General features: G+C 31.3%; 2 protein-coding genes across 2 annotated transcripts in view; one reads left to right on the plus strand and one right to left on the minus strand.

Moving 5' to 3' along the window:
- LOC129233103 (cysteine desulfurase-like) overlaps nt 1-20,339 on the minus strand; it is a 49,455-nt gene extending 29,116 nt beyond the window's left edge. The window contains exons 1-3 of the mRNA XM_054867165.1: nt 20,066-20,339; nt 3,119-3,234; nt 93-209 (exon numbers count right to left, since the gene is read on the minus strand). Coding sequence (XP_054723140.1) covers nt 93-209; nt 3,119-3,234; nt 20,066-20,162 — 330 coding nt within the window. The 5' untranslated portion in view covers nt 20,163-20,339. The remainder of the gene's footprint in view (nt 1-92; nt 210-3,118; nt 3,235-20,065) is intronic.
- Nucleotides 20,340-20,782: 443 nt separating this feature from the next.
- Nucleotides 20,783-25,711, plus strand: part of LOC129216443 (ATP-dependent DNA helicase PIF1-like) — a 23,653-nt gene continuing 18,724 nt past the window's right edge. The window contains exons 1-3 of the mRNA XM_054850660.1: nt 20,783-21,322; nt 22,371-22,608; nt 25,301-25,563. Coding sequence (XP_054706635.1) covers nt 20,783-21,322; nt 22,371-22,608; nt 25,301-25,563 — 1,041 coding nt within the window. The remainder of the gene's footprint in view (nt 21,323-22,370; nt 22,609-25,300; nt 25,564-25,711) is intronic.

Consider the following 25,711-nt stretch of genomic DNA (forward strand, 5'->3'; position numbering starts at 1 on the left):
AATCAAGACTGTTTAGAACAAATGTAATTCAAATAAGAGGCGTCCACTGCAGTAAAAAGACATTAAAAGAATAACAAGAAAACTCTAGCTACTTTTCTAGCTTTTTCAACGGCAGCTTCACTTTCCCATCCATAAGAGTGTGTTCTTGAGTGAGGATTTCCATAAGCTGTGATAAAGTAAGGTAACATGGCATCCAAAACTCTAGGATCCTACAATTCAAAGATAAAAAGTAATTTTTGCATTAACATTGTAGTAGAATTTCAATTTTATAAGATGTTCAAATCAGAAGTGGTGTAAAATTTCTTCAGATAACGTTTTATTTATTAATATTTTCGGGAATGGATTGTCAAAAATATGCCCAAACGTTTGAAACAGGATCTTGCTTTGAAAAATTTTGAAAAACTTTGTTGGGCCCTCAGACTTTTTTAAAATTATTATTTAAATGTTTTGCTGCTCATAAGTTCATAAATCTGACATTAGAGCTAAATCCAGTTGTAGCCACTGGATTTAGCTCTAATGGATTAGCTCTGGACTGGAAACACAGCAAAATTTAAATTTAATATCTGGGTATTTTCACTTATATAAAATTACTTTAAATGTGCTAATATTGGTTATATTATGGTACTATGCTATGTTAAAGTTTTCTATGTGGTATAGGTATATCTAGGTCCTGTTTCTGTGGACATGTGAATGTGAAACAAAATGTATATAATGAAAATATTTTTAAAAAGTACATAATTCAATATCTTTACTAATAAAGCTAAAAGTCTGTCTGGATCTCTGTGACGTGCATAGCGCCTAGACCGTTCAGCCGATTTTCATGAAATGTGGCACAGAATTAGTTTATAGCATGGGGGTGTGCACCTCAAAGCGATTTTTTGAAAATTCAATTTTGTTCTTTTTCTACTCCAATTTTAAGAACATTTTCCCGATAAAAATTATTATAAGATGGACGAGTAAATTACCAAGTTATCATAACGTGGAATCGTAACATGCGCAAGCCAATTGGCAAGAAATACACCATACATTATTTGTTTGTAAATATACAGGCGAACCAAAAGACCTTTAAATTTTGTACTATGGGAAAAGCCATGCGGGTACCACTAGTTAATAATAAAATATACAAATTGCTTCCAAAGTTAAAGATCTTTTCTGAGAAAGCTGTGTTTAAGAGTTAAATTTTAGGCTTGCTTTTGCAGAAGTGGCAGCATAAAAATATACAAAATAGTAAATAAGCTATTTAGCACAGAAGTATCAAAAATGTAAGCAGAAAGACAATAGAGAATGAGAAGTCTATTGCAAGTACATTTGAAATTATTTTCTGCTTTCTGTCAGAAATGACAACAACAACACATCAATTATGCTTCATTTAGATCCATTTAGAAAGAGGTAAGATTATTCATTCATTTTTTGTGAGGGGTGGGGACAGGAGGCAGGGGATTGAAATTTTGGTTTAAAAAAAAACAGCTTTAAAGGTCCTTAAATAGCAAAATTTAGTTGTGTTTTCAACACTAACACACCAGGGTTGGCAAGGCTTTGGACACTATGGTAAAAACCCTGGTTTTTACTGTCCTGTCGAAAACCCTTGTGTCCAAAAATGTCCAAAAGTGTCCAAAACTATATTTTTAGACAAATTGTATTCAGTGAGAAAACATCAAAAACAGAATAAAATGTATCAAAGCAATGTTATATATTGAACATTCATTCAATGAGAACATTCAACTTATTTATGCACCTGATTTTAATCTAGTTACATAGAAGCTGAATTCTTGATTAAAATTTCAATTTGCATGCATGAGTTGATTTAGTTTTTTTTTTCCGATATTAGCAACCAAATTTCCTTATGTTTATATATGTGTACAAATGAAATCAGAATTGGCAAGGTTTTTACCATCCTGTTCAAAACTTTTGTGTCCAAAACTACGTTTTGAGAAACTAGATTTTGTGAGAAAATATCAAAAAACAGAACAAAATGTGCCAACATATTTTTTTTTGACTATTTAATATATTTATTCAATGTTAACATTCAAGTATAAATATATATGTACTGATTTATACAGCTGATTTTAATCTAGTTACGTAGAAATTAAATTCTTCATTAAAAACTTCAATTTGTATATGAGGAGTTTTTTTTCCTCCATAAACCAAATCTTTCGACATTTATGCATGTGTGCAAAAGAAAGCGTTCCAAATACAGTGCAATAATTGACTTAAATGCAATAAATTACAATTTTTTATAGTTACAGAAAGTATAATATTAAAAATATGAATTAAAAAAAGAATAGCACAAGTTTTATAACATATGTGTTTAACCATCAATTTTTTGTTCTCTAATCAATGATTTAAAAAATAATTTTTGTTGTAATATCATGCAAAACTTATTCGCAAAAACCATTAAAAAAATTAAGCTTTTTTTTTTGCACTTAAATATTACACATTTAATAACATGCCTTTGAGTTATAAATGGAACTGGAATTAGTTCTGTTGGTAGTGTTGGGAATTTCTTTTTATAACTCTACCAACTGTTACATAAGGAAGTTTTTATGTAATAGTTATTGGCGAGTTTTTTAAGTAAAATATTTTTAAATGAACATCTTAGAGAAAAATATTATCAACTACTCATTAATTAAACCTCATTAATGACTACATTTATGCATTATGAATATTGCAGTAAATACGAATTGATTAGATTACTCCGGTTCAGCTTTGGCATAGTTTTGGATGGTAAAAACCACCTGTCTTGTCCTAAACCAGTTTTGGACAGTCCAAAACCCAACCCTGATAGAAACAGATGGAAATCACGAGTCAGTCACAAAAAACTGTCTAATCAATAAATAATAAATCATATATTTTAAAAAATATTAAAAAATTCTGAGGGCCAATAAGTCATGGATTATAGGAATTTGATAAATGCAACATTATCACGGAATTTTTAAGGCAAATCTTTACAGCAACATGCATCAATACTAACTGGAAAATGTGAACTACTTACCATAAAATCTAAAAAATTAAAAAATAATAGTGAATTTGAAGCGAAACTATAAACTAAAAATTAATAATTTTTGAAACATTACCTAGTATTTTGCTGTTTTAGCATTATTAATTTTGTGATACTTACCATGGGACTTGTGGCTTGAACATCCAAATATAAAGGTTGTACATCAACAGGCTGCATCAATGGAGGAGGTTTTACTTTCATATACTCACGATGATAAGTATCAGGCTCTAATTTTGCTAAAAAATGAAAGAAATATAATTAAGGTCTTTCATCATTTGTCATTTTATTTGTAGTGAGTTAAAGCAAAGAACTGACAACACAGAATTTATAAAACAGAAAACATTAAAATAAATTTTATAATTTATAATTGTACCAGAAGGTAAATCCAAAAAAAAAAAAAAACATATAAAAATATTTGAAAGGGTAGCTAATTAGGCTATTTGTTCTGTATAAGTAGTTTAAATTTTTCTTTGATACAACCAGATGCAGATACAGGATTTTGCTAAAGAAAGGACAGTTTACTTGTGATTTTAGCTATCGCCAAAAAAATTTTTTTACAATTTGTTATAAAGAGATAAAATTACAAGATTTAGCACAATATTAATCTAATTTTTAATACATAACAGTATGGGATCCCAAATACAAAACATTAATGTCCGTAAACTTTTAGGATTTCAAAATTTTCTCGAGTTAGTCTTGATTAAAAAATTAGGGAAATTATTGAATTGTGCGATATTTGGCATTTTTCTAAATTTTGCCTTTTGTTCAAGCAAAATTTCTTTTTCAATTTCAATGAAAGCATCTTTTGACATGCGACAGGAAAACTATGTCTGAGATATTTGACATTGGCGTACATTGTTTTTTGTTACTGAGCATTATATGAAATATATGATCAATGCAATAAATAAATCATATTTAAACTAAAAAATAGCTTTCTATTTTTGCAATATTTTAATGAGTATACAGAAAAAAAGTTTTGTAAACTGAAAGAGAATGCTTAAAGGTTGCTATGCAAGCACATAGCAAAACACAAACATTACATGCAGTAAACTCCTGATTACTCATTGAATAGGGTAAAATGGTAACCGGTGATGAGTGAAAACCGCGGGGATAATCTGAATACTATGTAAAAAACGATACTAGTGTATATATTTGCTAAAACATATGAAAAACACTCACACATACATTTAAATTTTAGCTAAAACGAAAACATTGATTGTAAAAAAATATATGTGAAAGCTAATATAATGAATAATAATACAAGCCATAAGTTTAAAAAACGTTTGACTATGATATTAGTACATATCTCAAATTTTCACAAAAAAGTCCATTAATTATAAATTATCACTGTTAAAAAGAAAAAAGGTAAAGGACCTGAGGGTAATCCGACTGTTGATAATCAAGAGTTTACTGTATAAAAAAATTTTGAAAAAAAAAAATAGAACCGACTTCAAAATTGCTGTAAAAAGTGAAAAATAATTTTATTCTTTAAACACCATCGATAATGCTTTTAAACATAATTTTTGAAGTTGGCACAAAAACAAAATGTAAAATCCAGTGTAACCATGCTTCGTTCATATTTTTTTTCAGAAAAGCATCCAAAGTTACAAACGAAACATATATATCGTTATTCAAATATGCTGTCATCAATGCATAATGTATGTGATAGTGAAGAAACTGGGCCTGGTTAAATTTATAGTTGTATTTGAGTTATGGCTGTGAATGATTTTATCTATTGTTTTTGCGCCAACTTCAAAAATTATGTTTAAAAGCATTATCAATGGTGTTTAAAGAATAAAATTATTTTTCACTTTTTAGAGCAATTTTGAAGTCGGTTCTATTTTTTTTTTCAAAATTTTTTTATTTTATTCTTTTTAGTGTAAATGTAGGTATTTCAGAAATAGTAAGAAGTTACCATCACGAAACTTCACATTTTTTTCTTAAAAATGCTCCATACTAAAAAAAAAAACTATTGACACGCGTTAAACTTTAAGCGATTGGCACTAAAAACTTATCTTTGTTCCTCTCTGGAAATCATGCATAGTTAATTTAATTATAACCATTTAAGTATTGCATTTTTCCTAACTAATTTACATTCCACAGCATCTAAGTTGCTCATGATGCAATCCTGTATTTTCTTACTTAGCCCCGATCATCTGTTATCGGCATAGATGATAACGATAAAAATACTACAGAGTAGTTGAGGCAAACCTAATGGTAGCATTGTGAAGGCTAAGCAGATCCTAATCACTGCATCACCTCGCTTCCAGGTTAGGTTTACTCCTACTATGGAGCAATAGCACTGAAGAAAGGAAGATTTTGATAATTCACATAGGGTTACTATAAATCAGCAGGGTTACTAAAATAAAATTATTTATGCCAAAAATGAGCCGACAGTGCCAGATTCCCCATTATCGAAATATCCCTTGAAGAAATTTGATGCTTGCTTCAGAGAAGCCTTCATTCAAAATTATCATTACAATTACTATTAATGTTACTGTTATATGGCACCAACCTTTTATAACAATGAGTTTCATATTGTGGAGTAGATGAAGATAGCGAAGACAATGTGAAAGCCAAATGAAGTGAATACTTGTTAGGCTCAACTCAAGGTCTTTATTCAGAACCACGAATGAACGTTACATCTCCTTATATACAACTTGAGAAAGTGCTGGAACGGGTCATTCCATGTCAAATCAACACACCCATCTGACCTCACCATCTCAGATTTGAATGAAATTTGGCACATAGGTAGCATCCATGTAGACTAAGAAAAATTCCAAATTTTATTAAATTATATCAACCCATTTTGGAAATATGGCAACCCAAAGTTACCAAAAATTGACCAAAAAAGCATTACCTTGCTCCCTTGAAATATACATTACTCCTCTCCTAATTGAACTAGAGAAATGAAATTAGTGTCATTTTGTTGAAATTGTTATGCAGTTTCTTGTGATATACAACAATGCATATGTTGTAATTGAAAAATATTTTGAAAATTTCAAATTTAAATTTTAAATTTAAATTAAAAAAAACACATCTCCAAAAATTCTGAAAAAAATCCAGAAGATACAATAGTTTATTGTTAAATGTTACAAAAAGTTTCAAAATGGGAGGACAATGGGTTGATGGTTAAAAAATTTAAAACTAAAGTGGTTTTATCAAAATTCTGATATAAATGACTATTAAATTTTGAGTAGTCTTTAAAAAAAATAATGAAGATACACTGTAAAATCCTTCAGTAGATTCTTAAAAAGCAAAATTTTATTCAAGAGCTAGCAACCAGAATTTTAATGGACAACATTTCAAAATCAACTTGGCTGATGCAACAGCTCCAAAACATTACTTTTTACCATTTTAGCATAGTCTTGAAAAGATGATGCAAGACCTAAGAGATATTTCTGTTTGGCTAGATGCCAAATTTGAAAGTATCTTTTTTCATTGGAACAATTCTGAACAATGTTGCATCAGCTAAGTTGATTTTGAAATATTGTCCATTATAATTCTGGTTACTATCTCCTGATTAAAATCTTGATTTTTAAGAATCTACTAAAGGATTTTACAGTGCATCTTCATTATATTGTTTTTCTTAAGAATACTCAAAATTTAATTATTGTATATATTTAATGTCAGAGAAGTACTTAGTTTTTTTAAGGTGTGTATATCTTGTTTGTTTACCAAGACAAAAGTTTTAAAGGAGTAAAATTGTTTCAATCCCCTGAAGAAAAATAGTCATAGCATAAGGGATAAAAGAAGATTAAGAAATATTACTCCTTGGATGTGCAATTTGTATCCGGAAGTTTCCAAAAATGCCAAAATTTGTGATAATTGCAGGAAAGAAATAGCCCATTTAAAAAAAGAAAATTCATCATCTTCCAGTCATTCTGAACTTCAAGAAGCAAGGTATGATTCTGAGAAGGAAGACCCAACTTTTGAAGCAGACTTCTCTATAGAGACATTAAATGCATCACTACAAGAACTAGGTGAGTCCCCTATTAATAAGAAAAAAATTAAAACAAAAACTTATGCTACCAAGAAAGTGAAACAGTTACACTCAGCTGTGAAAAAAAAGTTATTTGTAGAAGATTCTTTGTCAGAAAGTGATGAGAGTGAGGATTTAAACAAATCTCTTTTACAAAACCTTAAAGAAAACTTTAAAATTTCGACAAGTCGAACTAAAAAATTAATGATTTTGACTTGCCTCCCTCAAACGTGGGGGATAAGAAAAATTATGCATGAATTTAATCCTCCTGGTTATATGGTTCGTCGATCAAAAAGGCTACTTAAGGAAAAGGGAATTTTGGAAAGCCCGAATGCAAAACCAGGAAAAAATTTGTCAAAAGAAGTCATTGAAACTGTAAAATTGTTCTATGAAAATGACGATGTTACTAGAGCTATGCCAGGAGTGAAAGACTGTGTTACTATTACTGATGCAAGGGGAAACAAAACGAAAGCATCTAAAAGACTCATTTTATGTAACTTGAAAGAGGCATATGCATTATTCAAAGAACAATTTTCAAATATAGACATAAGCTTTTCCAAGTTTGCTGAGCTTCGACCAAAACACTGCATTTTGGCAGGACCAAATGGTACGCATGCAGTGTGTGTCTACAGTACATCAAAATGTGATGTTAATGATTGAAAATGCCAAATTGGGAGCCATTAGTGATGGCGAATTAAAAACCTATAAACACTGTATAGCAAAAATATTATGCAAACCACCATCAATAAATTGCATAATGAATGACTGCACATTTTGTCCAGGAGATGCGCCAATTAGGAGAATGCTAAGAAAGTCATTTGAGGAAAACATGATTGAAAAAATTACATTTCGTCAATGGTTGTATGTTGACCATTGTAATTTAGAGACATTGCAGAAAACATCATCCGAATTCATTGACCTTCTCTGTGATAAGCTTTCAGCTCTAGTAAAACATGATTTCATAGCTAAACAGCAGACAGCATTCATGAACCAAATAAAAGAAAACTTAAGTGAATCTGAGTATGCTGTCACGTTAAATTTTTCAGAAAATTACAATATGGTAGTTCAGGATGAAGCTCAAAGTTACCATTGGGCTAGTAATTATGCCACAGTTCATCCTTTTGCAGTATACTACAAAAATGGAAATGAAATGAAGCATCTGAATTATGTTATTATTTCAGATTGCCTTGAACATAATACAACAGCTGTGTATACTTTTCAAAAAAAATTAACAATTTTTTAACAAAAAAATTTGGAAATACTCCAAAAAAGATCTTTTACTTTTCCGATGGGTCAGCTGCCCAGTGCAAAAATAAAAAGAATTTTTCTAACTTGTGCCATCATAAACAAGATTTTAAAATTGAAGCAGAATGGCACTTTTTCGCCACTGCTCACGGTAAAGGGCCTTGTGATGGCATTGGTGGTACAGTGAAAAGACTGGCTGACAAAGCCAGCTTACAACGACCATATGAGAATCAAATCTTGACTCCTCTCAAACTGTATGAATGGGCAGATAAAAATATTTGTGGAATAAATTTTACGTTTAGTACACAAGAAGACTACATTTTATCAGAAACATTCCTAAAAGAACGTTTTAAAGAAGCAGTAACAATAAAAGGCACACAGCAACTTCATGCATTCATTCCTGTTGCATCAAGTCAAACTAAATTGTCAGTGAAAATATTTTCATATGATACAACCTCTTCTGAAGTATATGTCTCAAGATCCCAAGATAAACTGAAATTATCAGATTGTAATGGTTACATTACAATAGCTTACGACAACAAATGGTGGTTAGGCTATGTAATGCAGAAAAATGAAGAAGATGACGAGGTTCAAGTTACATGCCTTCATCCACATGGGCCATCCCCATCATTTAGTTATCCAAGTAAACCAGATGTACTGTGAGTACATGTGACTGATGTCCTCTGTGTAGTAAGTCCTGAGACTCCTACTGGAAGAATGTATGTTCTTCCTGAACATGATATTTCACAAAGCAATGAAGCCCTATCCAATAACACATAATGAACTTCCTTAGACTCAAGCGACAGTTACTTCTTAAGTCTTTTCCCGTCTTCATAAAAGAAAAAACTTTTATTTTAAATTATTTCAATAATGATTTTAACTATGCAAAGTATATGACATTCTATATCACATGGAATAAATTTCAACTTTCTTCATCTCACTGTCCGAAAGTTGTGTTTTCTATAGCAAAGTAAGTTGACTTTTACTATAGTTAAAATTTTGATAAAACCACTTTAGTTTTAAATTTTTTTAACCATCAGCCCATTGCCCTCCCATTTTGAAACTTTTTGTAACATTTAACAATAAGCTATTGTATCTTTTGGAATTTCTTCAGAATTTTTAAAGATGCATTTTTTTAAATTGAAATTTAAAATTTAAATTTGAAATTTTCAAAATTTTTTTCAATTACAACATATGCATAGTTGTATATCACAAGAAAGAGCATAACAATTGCTACAAAATGACACTTATTTCATATCTCTAGTGCAATTGGGAGAGGAGTAATTTATATTTCAAGAAGGCAAGGTGATGCTTTTTTGGTCGATTTTTGATAACTTTGGATTGCCATATTTTCTAAATGCGTTGATATAATTTAATGAAATTTGGTATTTTTCTTAGTCTACATAGATGCTACCTATGTGCCAAATTTCCTTAAAATCTGAGATGGTGAGGTCAAATTTTTGCAAAAAGTGTGTTGATTTGACATGGAATGACACGAACTTTCCAGACTTGGAAAGATACAGAAATTAATAGAACATTCGAGAAAATACGTGAACAGTAGAAACGAAATTTTAGTAAAATTCACCTTGTCCTAGTCGGGATTTGAACCCGGGTCGCTCGTGTGGGAGGCGAGAATTCTACCACTGAGCCACCGTTATCCAAGGATGAAAAGTGCGAACTTCACTACAATATCATTTTAATCATTTAATAGGGAAATTGCATAAAATTTACTGTTTTTTGCCCATAACTTTTTTTTCTAAAGAGCAAATATGGTCAAACAAAGTAATGGGACCTAAGTTGAGCCATCCCCTATCCATTAAAAAAAGAATCATTAAAATCGGTTCACTAGGTGAGACGCTATGAGTGGACAAACAAAAAAAAAAAAAACATTCATACGGTATGAACTGATAACCGCCTCCTTTTTGAAGTTGGTTAATAACACATGACATTGAAAAAGCACAAGAATATGCTGTAAGCACAGGGTTCAGTTTTCCCTATTTGTAGGGGGTGTTGTCTTGTGTGAGTTGGGGGGGGGGAATGTGGTGGAAACAGGGGCGCCAACTTGCGAAAATTATTGAGGGGGCCAGATATAACCGGGAGTTTAGGGATTATGTAATCCCACGGAGGTTCCCCCCCCCCCAAATCAAGGTTAGATTCTTTGTGCCTTGAAATTGTCAATTTACATATTTTCTGGTGTGCATAATTTAAACAAACAAACAGTATGTGATATGGCGTTTTCAAAGTAAAACAATCTCAAAATTGTATTCAAATATTCTGGTACAACTAGATCATGTTACTTGTCTTAGTAAGAGACTTTTTTTTTTTGTTCTATTTTATGGGGAGTCCTGCAGTGCCGTAGCTTAAGGCATTGATGATATAAGGTGACACTTGACTTGCATGGAAAAGCACTTCCAGAGATGCCGACTTAAAAAAAAATAGTGGGGGGGGGGGGCATAGCTGCGGGAAAGTTTTTTAATTTGAAATGAAAAATAGTGAGTTTTAAAGTTTTTTTTAGCATTTTAAAATCATATGATCAACATTAGAACCCCAAAAACTCTACAAGCCTGACACATATTTTTTGCCTTTGAAAAAAGGAAAAAATAAATACAAACAAGCACAGTATGTTTGTAAAAAAGGAATTTACTTTACGCATGTTTTTTAAGACTAGTTGTTTTTTCATTTGTGATATTGAAAAACATATATAAGTATAAACGCAGTGTCTCAATGTGTAGGTCATTTTTGAAAAACTCAGTTGATTTTTCAAAATTTGTTTCACCTCTGTTTAATGAAATCAAGCACTCTTGTTCAACTGCAATGACCTGCATGAGTCCCAAAAGTATTCAAAACTATTACGCCTCCCATTTAATATACAAGTCAAACCCTCATATATTTTTTCCAGATTAGCAACACTTATATGAGCGCATTGCAGCACTGCTTACTGGCAACAGACTTGACCCGTAAGTTCGTGCACTGGGACAAATTCTAAGTGTACTTGCAGCACCGTAACACTATCATTAATCACACCACTCGTTTTCAGTTAAACTGCTTACTATCGTAATAATTATTTGTTTTAACTCATAAATGTACATTTTACAAGGTAAACTATCTTCAAACAAGGAAAATAAAAGATAAATTTATGAGGTTAGAAAGCTTAATATAATTAATAATTTTCTTGATTTATTGGGGGGGGGGGGGCTCTGCCCCCTCAAAAATATTTTTGAGGGGGCTCAGGCCCCCTTAAGCCCCATGGAGTCGGCGCCACTGGGTGGAAATAGTATTGATAAATAACCTAAGTAGTGCCATTTGCAGTAGTAGCAAACACATGATGCGGTGAGCATAGTTATGCATTGGTGGAGGAGTATATTCCTTATGGTGGTTTTTTATATTTTTACTTAGCAAGGATCCAGTCTACAGTTTGAATTTGGTTGACATGATCTGGTTTGGTCAGATTTGGTTGATGGGAAAAAAATCATATTTGGGTATTAAACTTTGGAGCCACAGATACTTAAACTCCAATGAGAATAAAAATACCTGGTCAACCGCATTATAATGCTGAAAAATGTGCCGCAAGGTGAGAGTTCATCCCGGAATCTAGAAAGCACTCAGCACTTAAATATGCAGCTGCTAAACAATTTTCTGGTGGGAATGTAAGGAAAATACTGCACAATGATCTTTAGACAGTTTCTCTAGCTAACCAGGACTATGTCGGTCCAGTTCAGGGTTGGCCGAATCGGACCCAATTGGGTTGGACCCAATGGGTTTTTTTGAAAAAACCCATTTAAAAAAACCCATTATTTAGCCCACTTTTGGGTTTTTTAAAATTTTGTGAGAAGTTTTTAAAAAAATAATTAATTTAAATACTTTTACAATTTAAACTTCTTTTTTATTTGTTCTTCACCACAGACAATGAACACAAAAAATGAATTTTGAGCTTTAATAGTATTTCTTAACTCTTAACGGCATTAAAAATATACTTCAAAGGTTTTAAATAAATGTATTTAACTTTTTTCTTTAACTGGTCAATAAATAACTCAACTTATCTTGATCAAGTCCTGTCACGTCTGATTTTCTCAATATTTGTAGATTGTATAGAGGAAACTAATCTAGTTAAAAGGCTTTCATGTAAATTATTTTCTGCTAACCAACACGTCACAAATCTCGAATAAACACAAGGTAATTTTTTTAGAAACAAACAGATTTTTCAAACGGTCTACAGAAAACAGAACAGGTACAGTATTTTCATTATTTTACAAAAAAGTTTAATATTTCTTACCCTGTACACAGAAATAGAAAAACAGGCAACATAAAATTCAAAGAAATGTCTTGATTAAGCTGGAATTCAGTAAAAAGGGATTTAAACGACTTGAGGTTCTACAGTTGCATAACAAAATGCATATTTGCATAACAAAATGAAATACTATAAAGTAAAATGCAAAAAAAAAAAAAAAGATGTAGTAATTAAAAACGAACAATAGATTTTATCACTCGAGAAGTAACTTTGCCTTAACTGTTGGTAATAATGAAAATTAAAAAAAATCTGAAACTTTAACCTTCTTGGGTTTTTTCGTCTTTTATACTTTTCTTCAGAAAACTCTGAATTTTAACTAGTTTTCCAGCTTTTTACCCGAAGATAATTTTTACACTTTGTCCATATACTTATGCTACAATATGCTACAAGTACCCCACATTTTCCCTAAAAAAAGACAAAAAAAAACCCCACATTTCTTTTAAAAAAACCCAACTTTAGTTGGATTTTATTTAAAAAAACCCTGGGTCCATGGGCTTTTTAAAAAAACCCCGAGTTTTTGCCAACCCTGGTCCAGTTGGAACCAAATACAAAATTCTCTCTGAATAATGATTTAAGAACCATTATAGATACACTTCTCCACAACACATGAGAATGCTCACCGTGCCATGCATTGCTATTACAGCAAATTCTGCTATCGATCGTTTTCACTTCTACCACTGTATCCCCACCATTCACACAGTGCTCTCCAAATACGGGAGGTTGATATGGCAGTCCAAGAAGAAGATTTCAGCAAATAATTTAAACAAATTTTTACAATTTTGAATATTAAAAAAAAAAATGTGTTTTTTTTTTTTTTTTTTTTTTTAATTTCAGAAAAGAAGTAACAGGTTTCTGGATTGGGTCATCCAAGTACACTTTAAATAAAAATTTTCCTCACCACTTTAGATTTTCTTGAAATTTGGTACACTGATACCTTGTGCTAATATGAATAAAATTACAAAATTTTTATCTTGAATAGTTTTTTGTATACGGCCTTGTGAAATTTTCAAAAAAGCGTAAAAATACTAAAAATGAACAATTTTCAAATTGCTATAAAAGCTGTCAAAGTTGAGTTAGAGAGATGGGACATGTGTCATTTTGTAGCTTTTTTAATGTCCTTTTTAGAAACATACAACATGCCATAGATTTGAGTAAAAAAAATGCAAAACAAAATTTTGATTATGATTTTTTTTCAAAAAGTACCACTTTTAAAATTTTCAAAAAAACCCTATAAATAGATAGTACTTTCATAAACTACCATGCAAAGTGTTATGATGGGATGGTAATGGGATCTATGACAAAAAAAAATTATTACTGACTCCTGTTTTTCATAAATAATCTAATTTTGTCCAAATCATAATTTTATTGTAACAAAATGTATTTAGTAAATGCTTTCCGTATTGTAGTAATTGTTGCTCTTAGATGCATAATTTTCTAAAACTTACTTTTTTAAAATTATCTTATATAATAAGTACCTGTTGGGCAGTGGCTTGATGTTATTTTTAATGGTCAATGGTTCTCAGTTAACTATCATTCTGTAAAGTACATTATATTTTAAATTGATTAGTTTCAAATGTAATGTGTCATAGGATGATAACTAATTCAGACATAAATGTGCAAGATGTTTTTAATTCAAACCAAAGTAATAGTCTGAAAATCCACTTTATGTCCAGATCAAAAACAAAAATTAATTTTGTTGATCCACAGAAGAGGATAAGCATCAGATAGCCACAGAAGAGATTTTATGCGCTATTAAAGATCCTCCTATACTCATTTCTTGCAGCTATTTTTGTTCAGCAAAAGAGGAACATAATTCGTTAGAGAAACTCGCAGCATCTGTATTTAATGCAAAATAAGTACATAAATAATATTCTGTTTTGAAAAAACAAAGTATTTTAATATTAATTTTACTGTATGGTTGCTTTAAATTATTTTACATATGTATACATCATTTCCATTATGCCATGATCATTACCATTCTTCCAGAGTCATTACCATCCTTGCTACAGAATTGCTTGCCCTCAAATTATTAATGTTCAATTTCTTTAATAAATAGTTAGTTCTATTAGTATTTTAGAAAGTATATTTACTTTAGGTTATAAGACTTAATTTGAATGAGTGAAATTGAATGATGTAATGCATTCAGTATATTTTTATTTAAAAAAATCCCAAAATTATTTTTAATTTATTAAAAGACTTAAAATGATATATTTGTTTTTATTTTCTGTCAGGGTATTATAGTACTTAAAACCACTAAAAAAATATTTTTTGGAATTTCTATATATGGTTTTTTAACATGGGATGGTAATGACTTTTTGTCCTTTTTACAGCATCATTATCTGCAAAATAAATGTACATGTTTCATGAACTATTGTAGTTTTACTGAGATACATATTTTGTCTTTCTAAAATATGCCAAATTGCATCCTCCCTGAAAAGTTCAAAAATTAAAAATTCAGGATTGCAAAATTCTACATTGCAGGAGAATGACCCATTTGCCACCGATACAAGTTGTCAGCCAAAACTAATCCCTTGACTTCTTAAACATTATGTCCGAAAAAAAAAAAGATTTTCATGTATAAGCCAAATTGTATTTTCCTCAAGATATTTTTTTGTATCAGCCATGTGACATGGATCTTTTTTGGGGCCGTGGTAGCCCGATCAGTAGAGTGTCGGATTCGAGGCCGGAAGGTCCTGAGTTCGAACCTCAATGGTCGAAGACCCACCGTCGTCATTAAAGGGGACTGGGCAACGTTAAATATGCTCGTGGTCTCAATGTCCTCCAAGTGAAACGATACCTCTGGGGGTGCTAGCACCAGGTAGCTATTAGCTCCTGGACTAGTTCTAAATTCTCATTAACTGTTCGATCCGGTGATGGTGCTGCTATCTATCGGTACATAAAATAATGGAGGCAAGGCACTTAGTATGCAGTCCTCGACTTAAATACAGTTGTAGTCAGTTGTGACTCTGAATAGGATCTTTTTTGAAGCATGGAACCAGTGAAGCTTAAATCAGAATTGATTCTTGATTAATTGAGTTCTATACGTTCAGAAACTGAACTATACAAAGTTTCAGTCATAAACTGAAACTTTTAAATGTAAGCAATCACTTTTCAGAATTTAAGTGAATAAATAATTGTTTTTGTAACATTTAAAACATTATTCGCAGCATTTTAAGCCTACTGGTGAAGACACCACTTTTTAAACGTTGCATGGCAGTTCTAAGACTTTAAATTAAAAAAGGAGGGAGTTGTTGGAGATAAGGAGTATGATATTTTGATTGTATAGTTCTCATACAGTGTAAAATATAATATAATAAGTAACACCTTCTTTCGGTAACTTTTTCTGACAAAAAGAGACAAAAATCTACAAACAAAGAAATTTTTGACAATAATTTACTAATTTTCATACAACTCCAGAGAAAAATAAGGCTGGAAGAATGTATAGAAAAAAAGTAGAGACGTACCGAGTAGCACTTTGGCCGAGTAGCCGAGTACAATTATGTTTTAAGTAGAACCACTAACACACATGTGATGAATTTTGAACTTATTGGAATAGTAGTATAGACCTCCTTGTCCATATAATAGTTATTAAAACTAAATTCTTCCTGAAATTTAACTATAAATTACATAAAAAATTTTGTTTGTGTCAAAAATTTTACAAAACTTTTTTTTTTTTAAACAAATAAATAAAAGGTATGATAATCAAGTTGGAATTAAAACAAATTACAGTAAAATCCCTCTAATGCGGACACTAACAGGACAGTTTTTTTTGTCCGCAACAGAGAGCTGTCCACAGGACAGGGATTTAATAAAGTTATTTGTATTGGAACTGGGGAATTAAAAATTGTCTGCATAAGAGGGGTGTCCGCCGCCTTTGAGGGTGTCTGTTAGGAGGGGTTTCACTGCATACCAATCAGTTATAGTTTTAGTCTGCCAAACATAAATAATTTTTAAAAGCAGATAAAACAAATATTCAGGAACACTGCAGACACGTGTTTCTGCCCCCCCTCCCCCCGTTACAAGGAACGTCTTTTTCAATGCATAACATGTGAGCAGTGGCGGATCACCACATAGGCACAAGAGGCGCTAGCTGGGGCCTCCTTCCAAGCAGGGGGCCTCGGAGTCGCAAAATGTCTCATACTCAAAACCTTTTTTTTTTTTTTGAGGATTTGCCATGGAAAATCATAATTTTGAGTGGAAAATGCTCAAAACTCATGGAAATTGACAGTTAGTCAGAGATTTTATATGCGGGCTGATTGCTCTCAATAGAGCCCCCTGCGACTAAAGGGGCCCCAGGCTTCAGATGTCATCTTTTGCAGTTTTTCCAGGAGAAAAATCTTTCTTTTGAGGATTTGCCATGGAAAGTCATAATTTTGAGTAGAAAATGCTCAAAACTCATGGAATTGACAGTTATAGTCATGGATTTTAGGCGGGGGCTGAATGCTTCCAATAGGGCCCCTTCGTCTAAGGGGGGTCCCAGGCTTCGGGTGTCGTCGTATGGATTTTTCCAGGAGAAAAAACTGTTTCTTTTGAGGATTTGCCATGAAAAGTCGTAATTTTGAATGGAAAATGCTCAAAATTCATAGAAATGAACAGTTAAGTCATAGATTTTAGGCGCAAGCTGATTGCTCCCAAAAAAAAATATAAAAATATCGGATATTTTCGATAATATCATGATATTTTCGAACCGTGAGTAAAATTGATGAAAATGCTAAATGAAATATTGGATGAAAATAATGAAAAAAAGTTTAATTTAAAGTCTACATATTGCAGAAATTAAAAATTTTAAAAACCTCCGACTGAGTCGCAACTGTCGAATCAAGAGGGAAAATTGAAAATCCTTTTAAAAGCCTTATATTATTAAAAATCAATGTCAAGTATTTTATTTGCTATTAAATAGAAACTTGCAGCAGATAAAAATTTAAATCATTGTGTTTGATTTCCTTGTCGGCCAACAATGAATTCGGTTATCAATCGCGTAAATAAAAGCTTAGTCGTTATTAAAATCTGCGATAAAAAAACGTTATAATTGGAATTCTATGAAACATGGAAGTTTCAAAACATTCTATTAGATGCGGAAAAAAATTATCTTTATTTTGGTATTAAATTTTTAAATTTTTAACTATGTTTTCACTGCAAAAATCGTTAAAAATCTTTTTAGAGGTTTTTGATTAATATCTTTGTTAATTAATGTCATCCAAACACTCAACCTAGCTAAGAACACTCTCGATCAACTCTTTCGAGAAAAAAAGTTTTTCGAAATCAGTCCATCCCTTTAGACGCTAGAGTGCCACAAACAGACACACAGATGCACAGAGACGTCAAACTTATAACCCCCTTCCTTTGTGTGTCAGGGTTTAAAAACAATGTGAGATAATAAGGAGTGATTTGAGGATGCATTTACTATTTTGAAGACTTGAATTTGTGCGAATGGAAAATATCGGACATATATCAATATCCGATATTTTCGATATTTTTGAAAATACCGTGATATTTTTGAACCCTGGCGAACACATTATGTCAACAAAGGTTTGAAATCATTATTTAATAGGAGAATAGTACTTGCATCCGATGAAATTTTGTTTTGGTACGTAACATCAGTAACAAAAAAATATAAACTAACAAATGTAACAAAAATCAAAATGTAAAATGTGTGTAAACTATAACAACCTGTTTAGTTTACAACCGGTTACCAACCGGTCTAACCTGTTGTTAGTTATCCTTTTAATATGAATTTCATTGTATTGCACAATTTTCAAGCAAGAAACGAAAGCAAATATCTCACGAAGTTTTTCATCAGATTTTAAATATCCCTTAAAGTTTATCTACAGTTGCGTTTTTGAAACTACAGTTTCGAAAATTGGGAAGGGGGGGGGGATTTGATTTCGATCTATTGTTTAAAAAAAAAAAGATTGGAGGCAGTCCCTGAGCTCCATCTCTTACCCTAACGTCAATATATATGGCATATAATCGCGTTTTTAAGGCTTCAATTTCAACAATTTTCCGTTAAAACCCCTACACCCAGAACCGGATCTATAAATTTTGAACCCCTGCAACTAAATCTTTAGGGCCTCAAAGGCCAGCAATGTATATTTTTAACGTTAATAAGTCTTAGTGCTAATTTTTTTTCAGTTTTTTCTTCAATTTCTTGGGCTGTAGTTGGGGCCCCCAAAGGGCCTGGTGCATCCCCGCACTACGGGTGAGCAGATCCAGGCCTGCCTGCAGCTGCACCTTTCCCCCCCTAACATCAGCAAAGAAAGTCTAAAATTGGTTTTTAGAACTACAAGTTTAAAAAATTTCCCGGGGGAGAACCCCCGGAACCCCCCTCCATACTTTTCCTATCCGATCAGAGGTTCTCTTTCTTTTTTTCTTTGCCAAGTGAAAAAGCCATTCCCCTCATTTTTTTTTTTTTCTGGTTGCGCCACTGAATTACGCGCATCGGAAAAACAAGGAAAAACTGGGATTTTTCTAGATGAATCAAATTTGGGCCTCGGATCTCACCCCCTGTATACATAAATTATGAAAAAACAGAGAAGACAAAAAATTTCACTGTAAAGTTTTTTGGTCAGAAATGTCGTTTTTTTTCCCTTTTAAATAAGAATGTAACTACCTTCACGACTCCCCCCCCTCTTAAGCTTTTTGATTCAAAAAATAAAAAAAAGTTATGATTTTCTGCATTGTAAATATTAGTAAACAATATCATTTTTAAAGTCAGACAAAACAACGTAAGTAGAAGCACAAATTTGTAAATTACAGCAATTACTTCTACTTACGTTGTTTTGTCTGACTTTACTATTCAGCACAAAGGTATTTATTTATCTTAATATCATTTTTGTTGTGTCAATTTGAGGGCTTCCGGATCTGGTTGCGCCTGGGGCCTTAAAATTGCATGATCCGCCACTGCATGTGAGTTAAAGAATGTAAAGACATTCGACAAAAAAATCCAACTTTTGTCCGATGCCATTAAATTCACGAGCTCCCATTTTGTGCATTGAAAAAGGAATTCCTTGAAATGCCAAAACACGTGACTGCAGTGTTCCTGCACTGTGCTTTTAATGTTGTTTTATTTCCTTTTATTTTTTAAGCAAAGGTATTTTTATATTTTTTATAACTAATTTTTGTTTTAGCAAAAATACATTTTTAATATAAAAATTTCATATTTTCTATACTTACCTTTTCTTGCATAATTTTTAATAAATAAGTTTTATTTACTTTGGGGACATTAAAATAAAAATTTATTTCATTGAAGCATTACAAACTTCATTATTCTCAAAATTTAAATTTGACTTACAAATTTTAATTGTAAATGATTGCAGAATATAATGCTTATTCTTTTTTTTTTATAAATTTTAGCATCTGTCTTGGACAATATTCAATTTTTTGCAACTACTCGGCATTGGCCGAGTATCTGATCAGAATTTCGCCGAGTACCGAGTACTCTGCAAATTGGCCGAGTACCGAGTAGTTACCGAGTACTCGGTACGTCTCTAAAAAAAAGCTTTTAAAAATAAACGTGCAAATAATCATAGGAAAAAATCACAGCAATAATCACCTTGCTTAGCATTAACCGAAGCAAAAATACTTCTTGAGTTGTTGAAAAAATAAAATCTCCAAGCCAATCTGGCACTTAAAACACGATTGACAAACATTTTATATTCAAAAAGTTTCAGGTTCGTAAGAAAAAATATTCAAGGAAATACTGATAAAATCTTTCGAATTTACAGTCTAGAATCTTTCCATAAAGTTTTATATCGGTAAATGAGCAGAAAAATCAAAAATAGTCACACACATTGAAAATGTAACGAAAATCGAAAATATTACATAATTACATTACACGAATAGGAGCAAAATAAAGTGACGAGAATTTTAAGTACAAATGCTTCTTCTCTCCATTATGCATGAAATAGGGTATGTTACGGTGTTTCTGTTTGACGTTTAAATTACTTCATATTGGTACGGAATGAAACATTTATTGTTAATTACGTCAATATTTCAAATAATCAATTGGAGGACTAGTTTGAGAACAGATTCACGAAAGGCAAAAAAAAAAAAAAAAAGAAAAGGAAAAGAGCCTTTCACAGCGACTGTGAAATAAACAAAATAGGGAAATTTAAAAATCGTTGGTGTTTGGTTTGTGCTTCGTTATTTTTCTTCTCGTACGTGGGAAACGTATTACTAATGTGTGTGACTCCATTGTATTGAAAAATATTTCAAAAAACTTATGAGGATTTCAGAAACTTTTTTTACGTAATTTGATTCCTGCTTCGGAATGTCCCAAGAAGATCTGTCACTCTCGTGCTCCGTTAAAGTAAATTATCTTGACGGTAAAGGGTGTGTTAATAGGAGTTTAAATAATGCTAGAAGCTTGATCCAGCTTGGTAGAAACGAATTTAGAGAGATAATACTCAAAATAGAGTGTGGAAAAATCACTCTTTCTTTCGGAATCAAAGATATGATTTTGCATACTCGATTCATAAAGGAAGGTAAAGCGACAATAACTCTAAAAGAACCAAATGTACATATACTAATTTCGAATTGTCCAACTGGGAAACTAAATGCTTTCTTGAAAACCTTAGTGGCTAAAGTTGAAAGATTAAAGGAATCAAAACCAATTGGTGTAAAAGAGCGCTTGCTATCTACAAAACCTCGCAGCTTTGAAGAAATAAGCCCACTAACAGCATTAGATGTAAACATTTTGCAAAAGCGCTTGAATAAACCAGTATCTAAACAATCAAATTGGCCAGAAACTCCTAAATCACGGAAAAGAGGAGCGCAAGACTCAGGTCCAGAAAACAGTACTCCTTTACGTGTAATTAATTTTGATTTATTTGAATTCTGATTTATGTCTCTTTTTTTTTTTTTTTTTTGATCATTTGAAGAACTTTTTAGTTTTATGGAACAGGTTCAGTATTTTACACGGATTGGCGAGTTTTACCTCAAAAGGTAAGAATTTATCGCATTTGACTAGCGGTAGAAACTAAAAGACACCATGAACACAGAAACTAAAACCTCTCGTCAACACTAGGCAAATAATCATCCAAAATAGTCTGCAGAAACAAATTAATTAAAAATTATTTGTTTGAGAGTACCGTCTATTATTCTGTTGAGAAAAGCTATTAAACAAGACTAAAAGCTCCCTTAATATTAAGAATATTCTGCTAAATAATTAAATCGAGCTATTAAAATGTAAAATAATTCGCCACATGCAAAAACATGTTATTAAAAAGGTGAAGAGGTCGATGATTGAATAATACAGTAAAATATTTGTTAAATAATTCACCAAGTAAATTATTGATTCACTGAAAAACATAAAAAGTGCATTAAAATGTAAAATTTCAGAAAGAGCAAAAATGGCTGGACATTTACATTTATTTTTCTATTTTGAACTGAGATAAAAATTCAACAAGCCGACAAATCAAAGAGTCTAGATAGATAATGAAAAAATACCCCAATTTTTTTACCCCAAGTACAGAATGCTTTTCCTCTTTCTGGTCTTTTTTAAAATGTGAGCATGATCAACATGTCATAATTTTGAATTTGATCAAATAAAGATGCTGTACCGCTGTTCAGTAATTTGTTAGCTTTTTTTGTTAACTTCATTAATCTTTGGGGTTGCTACTGAAAATAAAAAACCTTGTTCTGCTCTATCTAATTGACACCAGAAAAGAGTATCACAAAAACTTGAAAATGGGCATTTTTTGTCAAAACAGAATAATTATATTTGCTTTAGGGTAAGGCTTGCTGCTTTGGAGAATTTACTGTAAATTTTAGATTGCTTTTAAAATTAAATTTACTTTCTCATAGTCTTTTCTTGTAACAAGGATTTCTTATTTTTAACATTTTGTCTTTCTATACAGAAAATACCAAACATTGATAGACCACTTGTATCTCGTCTTCTCACTGCTGAACAAAGGAATGTTATGAATGCTGTAATGAGTGGTAGAAATATCTTCTTCACAGGAAGTGCAGGCACTGGAAAATCATTTTTGCTCAAAAGAATTTTGGGCACACTAGCTCCCGATAGCACTTTTGCGACAGCAAGTACTGGAGTTGCAGCTTGCCAGATAGGCGGAATCACACTGCATGCTTTCGCAGGTATCTTTAGCTAAATTTGTTTTATAGCTTTTATTCTAATCCACTTCTAAACTGAACTCATTAAATAACAGAAAAATTAATTTTTTTCGATTGTGATATTAATATTTTTGCTTCAACAGTTATTAGCCTTTAATAAACCTTTGGATAAAAATGGTATTGCATGGTAAACTAATTATTTCCAAGTTAAAACAATATCAAATGTAATCTTGAATGAGTAAAAGGATTTTAGTATTGTTTAATACTTTATATATTACTGTTGTTCCCCTCCTGTTAGACACAGTGGCACAAAAAATGCACATGGATCATTCCACTTCAAATCGCCTAAATTAAATAGTCGGCCGTGCCGTCATGTCTCCAATTTTGTCCATTATTTTTTACAAATAGATATCTGTAAGAAAATATTAAGATAATAAATAGAAAATATTTCTTTACACTATTCTTCAAATTATTTATTATAGAATATTTAGTACACTTTCAATCAAAAGTTTTTTTTTTTTTTTGCAGAGTCTATTTTGGAGGTTTTTCACGATTCTTTTCCAAAGTAAACAACTTTTTAGCGATTAACTATTGATACAAAGTCCTTTGAGAGACCAATATTACTTGTTCTAAACGTTTTTGGACTTTTTTACGCTTAAATGGGATTTAAAGAAATAGAAAACTTGTATTTTCTGCAAAACAAACTTTATTTTTTTATTTCAAAACAACAAAAAACACCTTTTTACTTTTTTGTACGTAGCAAGAAAATGATTCAAATATGCTACAAAAAAAATTTGATGCAGATCGTAGTAGGTACTCTGGAGATATGACTTATTTAATCTCCCAATTGAAAAAACATAAAAACTGACTAGATAAAGAATGGCAACACCCAACTGTTCATATAATACTTTCTGTTGTTCACACTAAAAGAGAAAAATATTTGCTTGAAATTGATACCAAATTCAGCTTAATTGGTTGAAAATAAAGAAATTAGAGAAATTTGCTCAATTTATGCCAAACTGGTGACTGAAAAATGATCAAAAATCAAATTTTTAAAAAAAATCTGCAAAGCATAATTTTCATTCAAAAAATCTAAAAAAATAAATTTGGGCTTTTCTTATAGATAGCTATTTGTAAAAAAATAATGGACAAAATCAGAGACTTGAGGGCACATGGCATTAGGCGACTTGATGTGAAATAACCCGCATGTGATTTGCCACTTTAGTTTCTAGATTTTTTTTTTTTTTTCAAGTATCCAAACAGAGAACAAAACTAATTCGAAGGAAAAAAAATAAATTTTAACCTGATACAATTCTTAATTATAAAATTTTAAAAATAATTAGTCATTATCTAATAAATTTATATATAATTTTTACATTTTATTGAATCAAAAGACTTCTCAATGCCATTTCTTATGAAGCAGGGGTCACAGTTCCCCTGAAATGATTACATAGTTCTATCACAACTTTGTTGGCATTTCTAAAAAATCAAAATTTTACAAGGGTCTGTTTTGAATTTTATACTCTCATCAAAATATTCTCACTCCCTAATGTTAACCATCCAAAGAAAAAAGTTAATCTCTGGAAGGACTAGTTTCTTAAACTCATTTTTTAAAAGTGATAGAGACAATGGTCTCCAACATTTTTGCCAGATCATGCTACAGGTCTCTTTGAAGTTTTGTGGAATTAGAATTTTAAAATCTTTATTTTTCTCATACTGCGCCTCTTTTCTGATCGGTCTCTATTGCTGTTGCACCCCTCCATTGTGCTGGGGCCCACACCTGTAAATCTGCTACTGAGGTAGAGTGGGCCATGCATTTGCCAAATCCTTCTTAACATTTGGAAGTGATATTTTATCTCAAAACCAGACTCTTCACAAAATGTTCATAGGTATTTTACAAAATATTTTTTATTATTTTTTTGAAAATGAATCCCTTACAATATTTTTCGTTTGAAAACTGACTCTATCTAAAGGTCAACAACAGCAACATGCCTGCAAAATTTTTTCTGTTTCTTATGTCCTTATCCACATTTTTTATGCGTTATAAAATCGGTAAGCATCTGCTTCTATTAAACTCACTCATTTTAATGGACAATAAGATTCAATGACTCAGGTATCAATAATTTTATTCTTACCATTATTTTGAACCTTGTTTAATTTTATTTTCTGTATATAGAGGACTTTTAGGCTGGTCATTTTGCTATGCTTATTTGAAATCTTCAAGCTAATGTAAGTCCAAGCCAACGGCTTGCGTAAAAGTTTGCGTTAATTTTTAGCTAGCTTTATTTGTAATTCATGAATATTTTCCAAAATAAAATTTATCTGAAAAGTTGATTAGGAGTTTAGGATAGGGTTAAAATTCAAAAATTTGAGAATGTAAAGGATCTAAAAAAAACACTTGGTTGAAAGACAAAAAAAAAAAAAAAAAAAAAAATAGCCAATTGTAAAAATGATGGAAAAGTTTGTCATTTGCTTACTGTTTTCACTTTAAAAAATGCATCATCTTTAAAATTTAAGAATTATTGTTTTCATTTCAAATACTAATGGTTTTTCTTGCATGCTGTTATTTCTCTGTATAGTTACCAATTATAAACTGAAGTTCAGAAGACTGCTTCCTTTTACAGTTTTAAGTCCTGTAAATTTATTATTTTAAGCGATCCGTGTGTGTGTGTGTGTTTATGTTTTTTTTTTTTTTTTTTTTTTAATTTTATTTTAGGAATTGGTTCTGGAACTGCACCTTTACCACAATGCCTTGAGCAAGCTATTAAAAAATGCAAATCTTGGAAGCAGTGTCAACATTTAATTGTGGATGAAATATCAATGGTTGATAGGCAATTTTTCCAGAAACTTGAAAAAATCGCTCGTGTTGTTCGTAAAAATGATAAGCCTTTTGGAGGTATTCAGCTTATCCTTACAGGTGATTTTTTGCAACTTCCTCCTGTTTGCAAGAAAGGACAGGATAGAACTTACTGTTTTCAGGTTGGTTTCATTTCACTTGCCTATTTATAGAACGTCATTCAAATTTTTCACTTTTTACTTTGATTAAAACCTCTCCTGCACAGATTGTACAATAAATTATGTTAATCTAACAAACACCATTGCAGCTGAGCTATTATGATAGTATTAG

This window comes from Uloborus diversus, chromosome 1 (genome assembly GCF_026930045.1).
Source record: "Uloborus diversus isolate 005 chromosome 1, Udiv.v.3.1, whole genome shotgun sequence".
Taxonomy (NCBI): Eukaryota; Metazoa; Arthropoda; class Arachnida; order Araneae; family Uloboridae; genus Uloborus; species Uloborus diversus.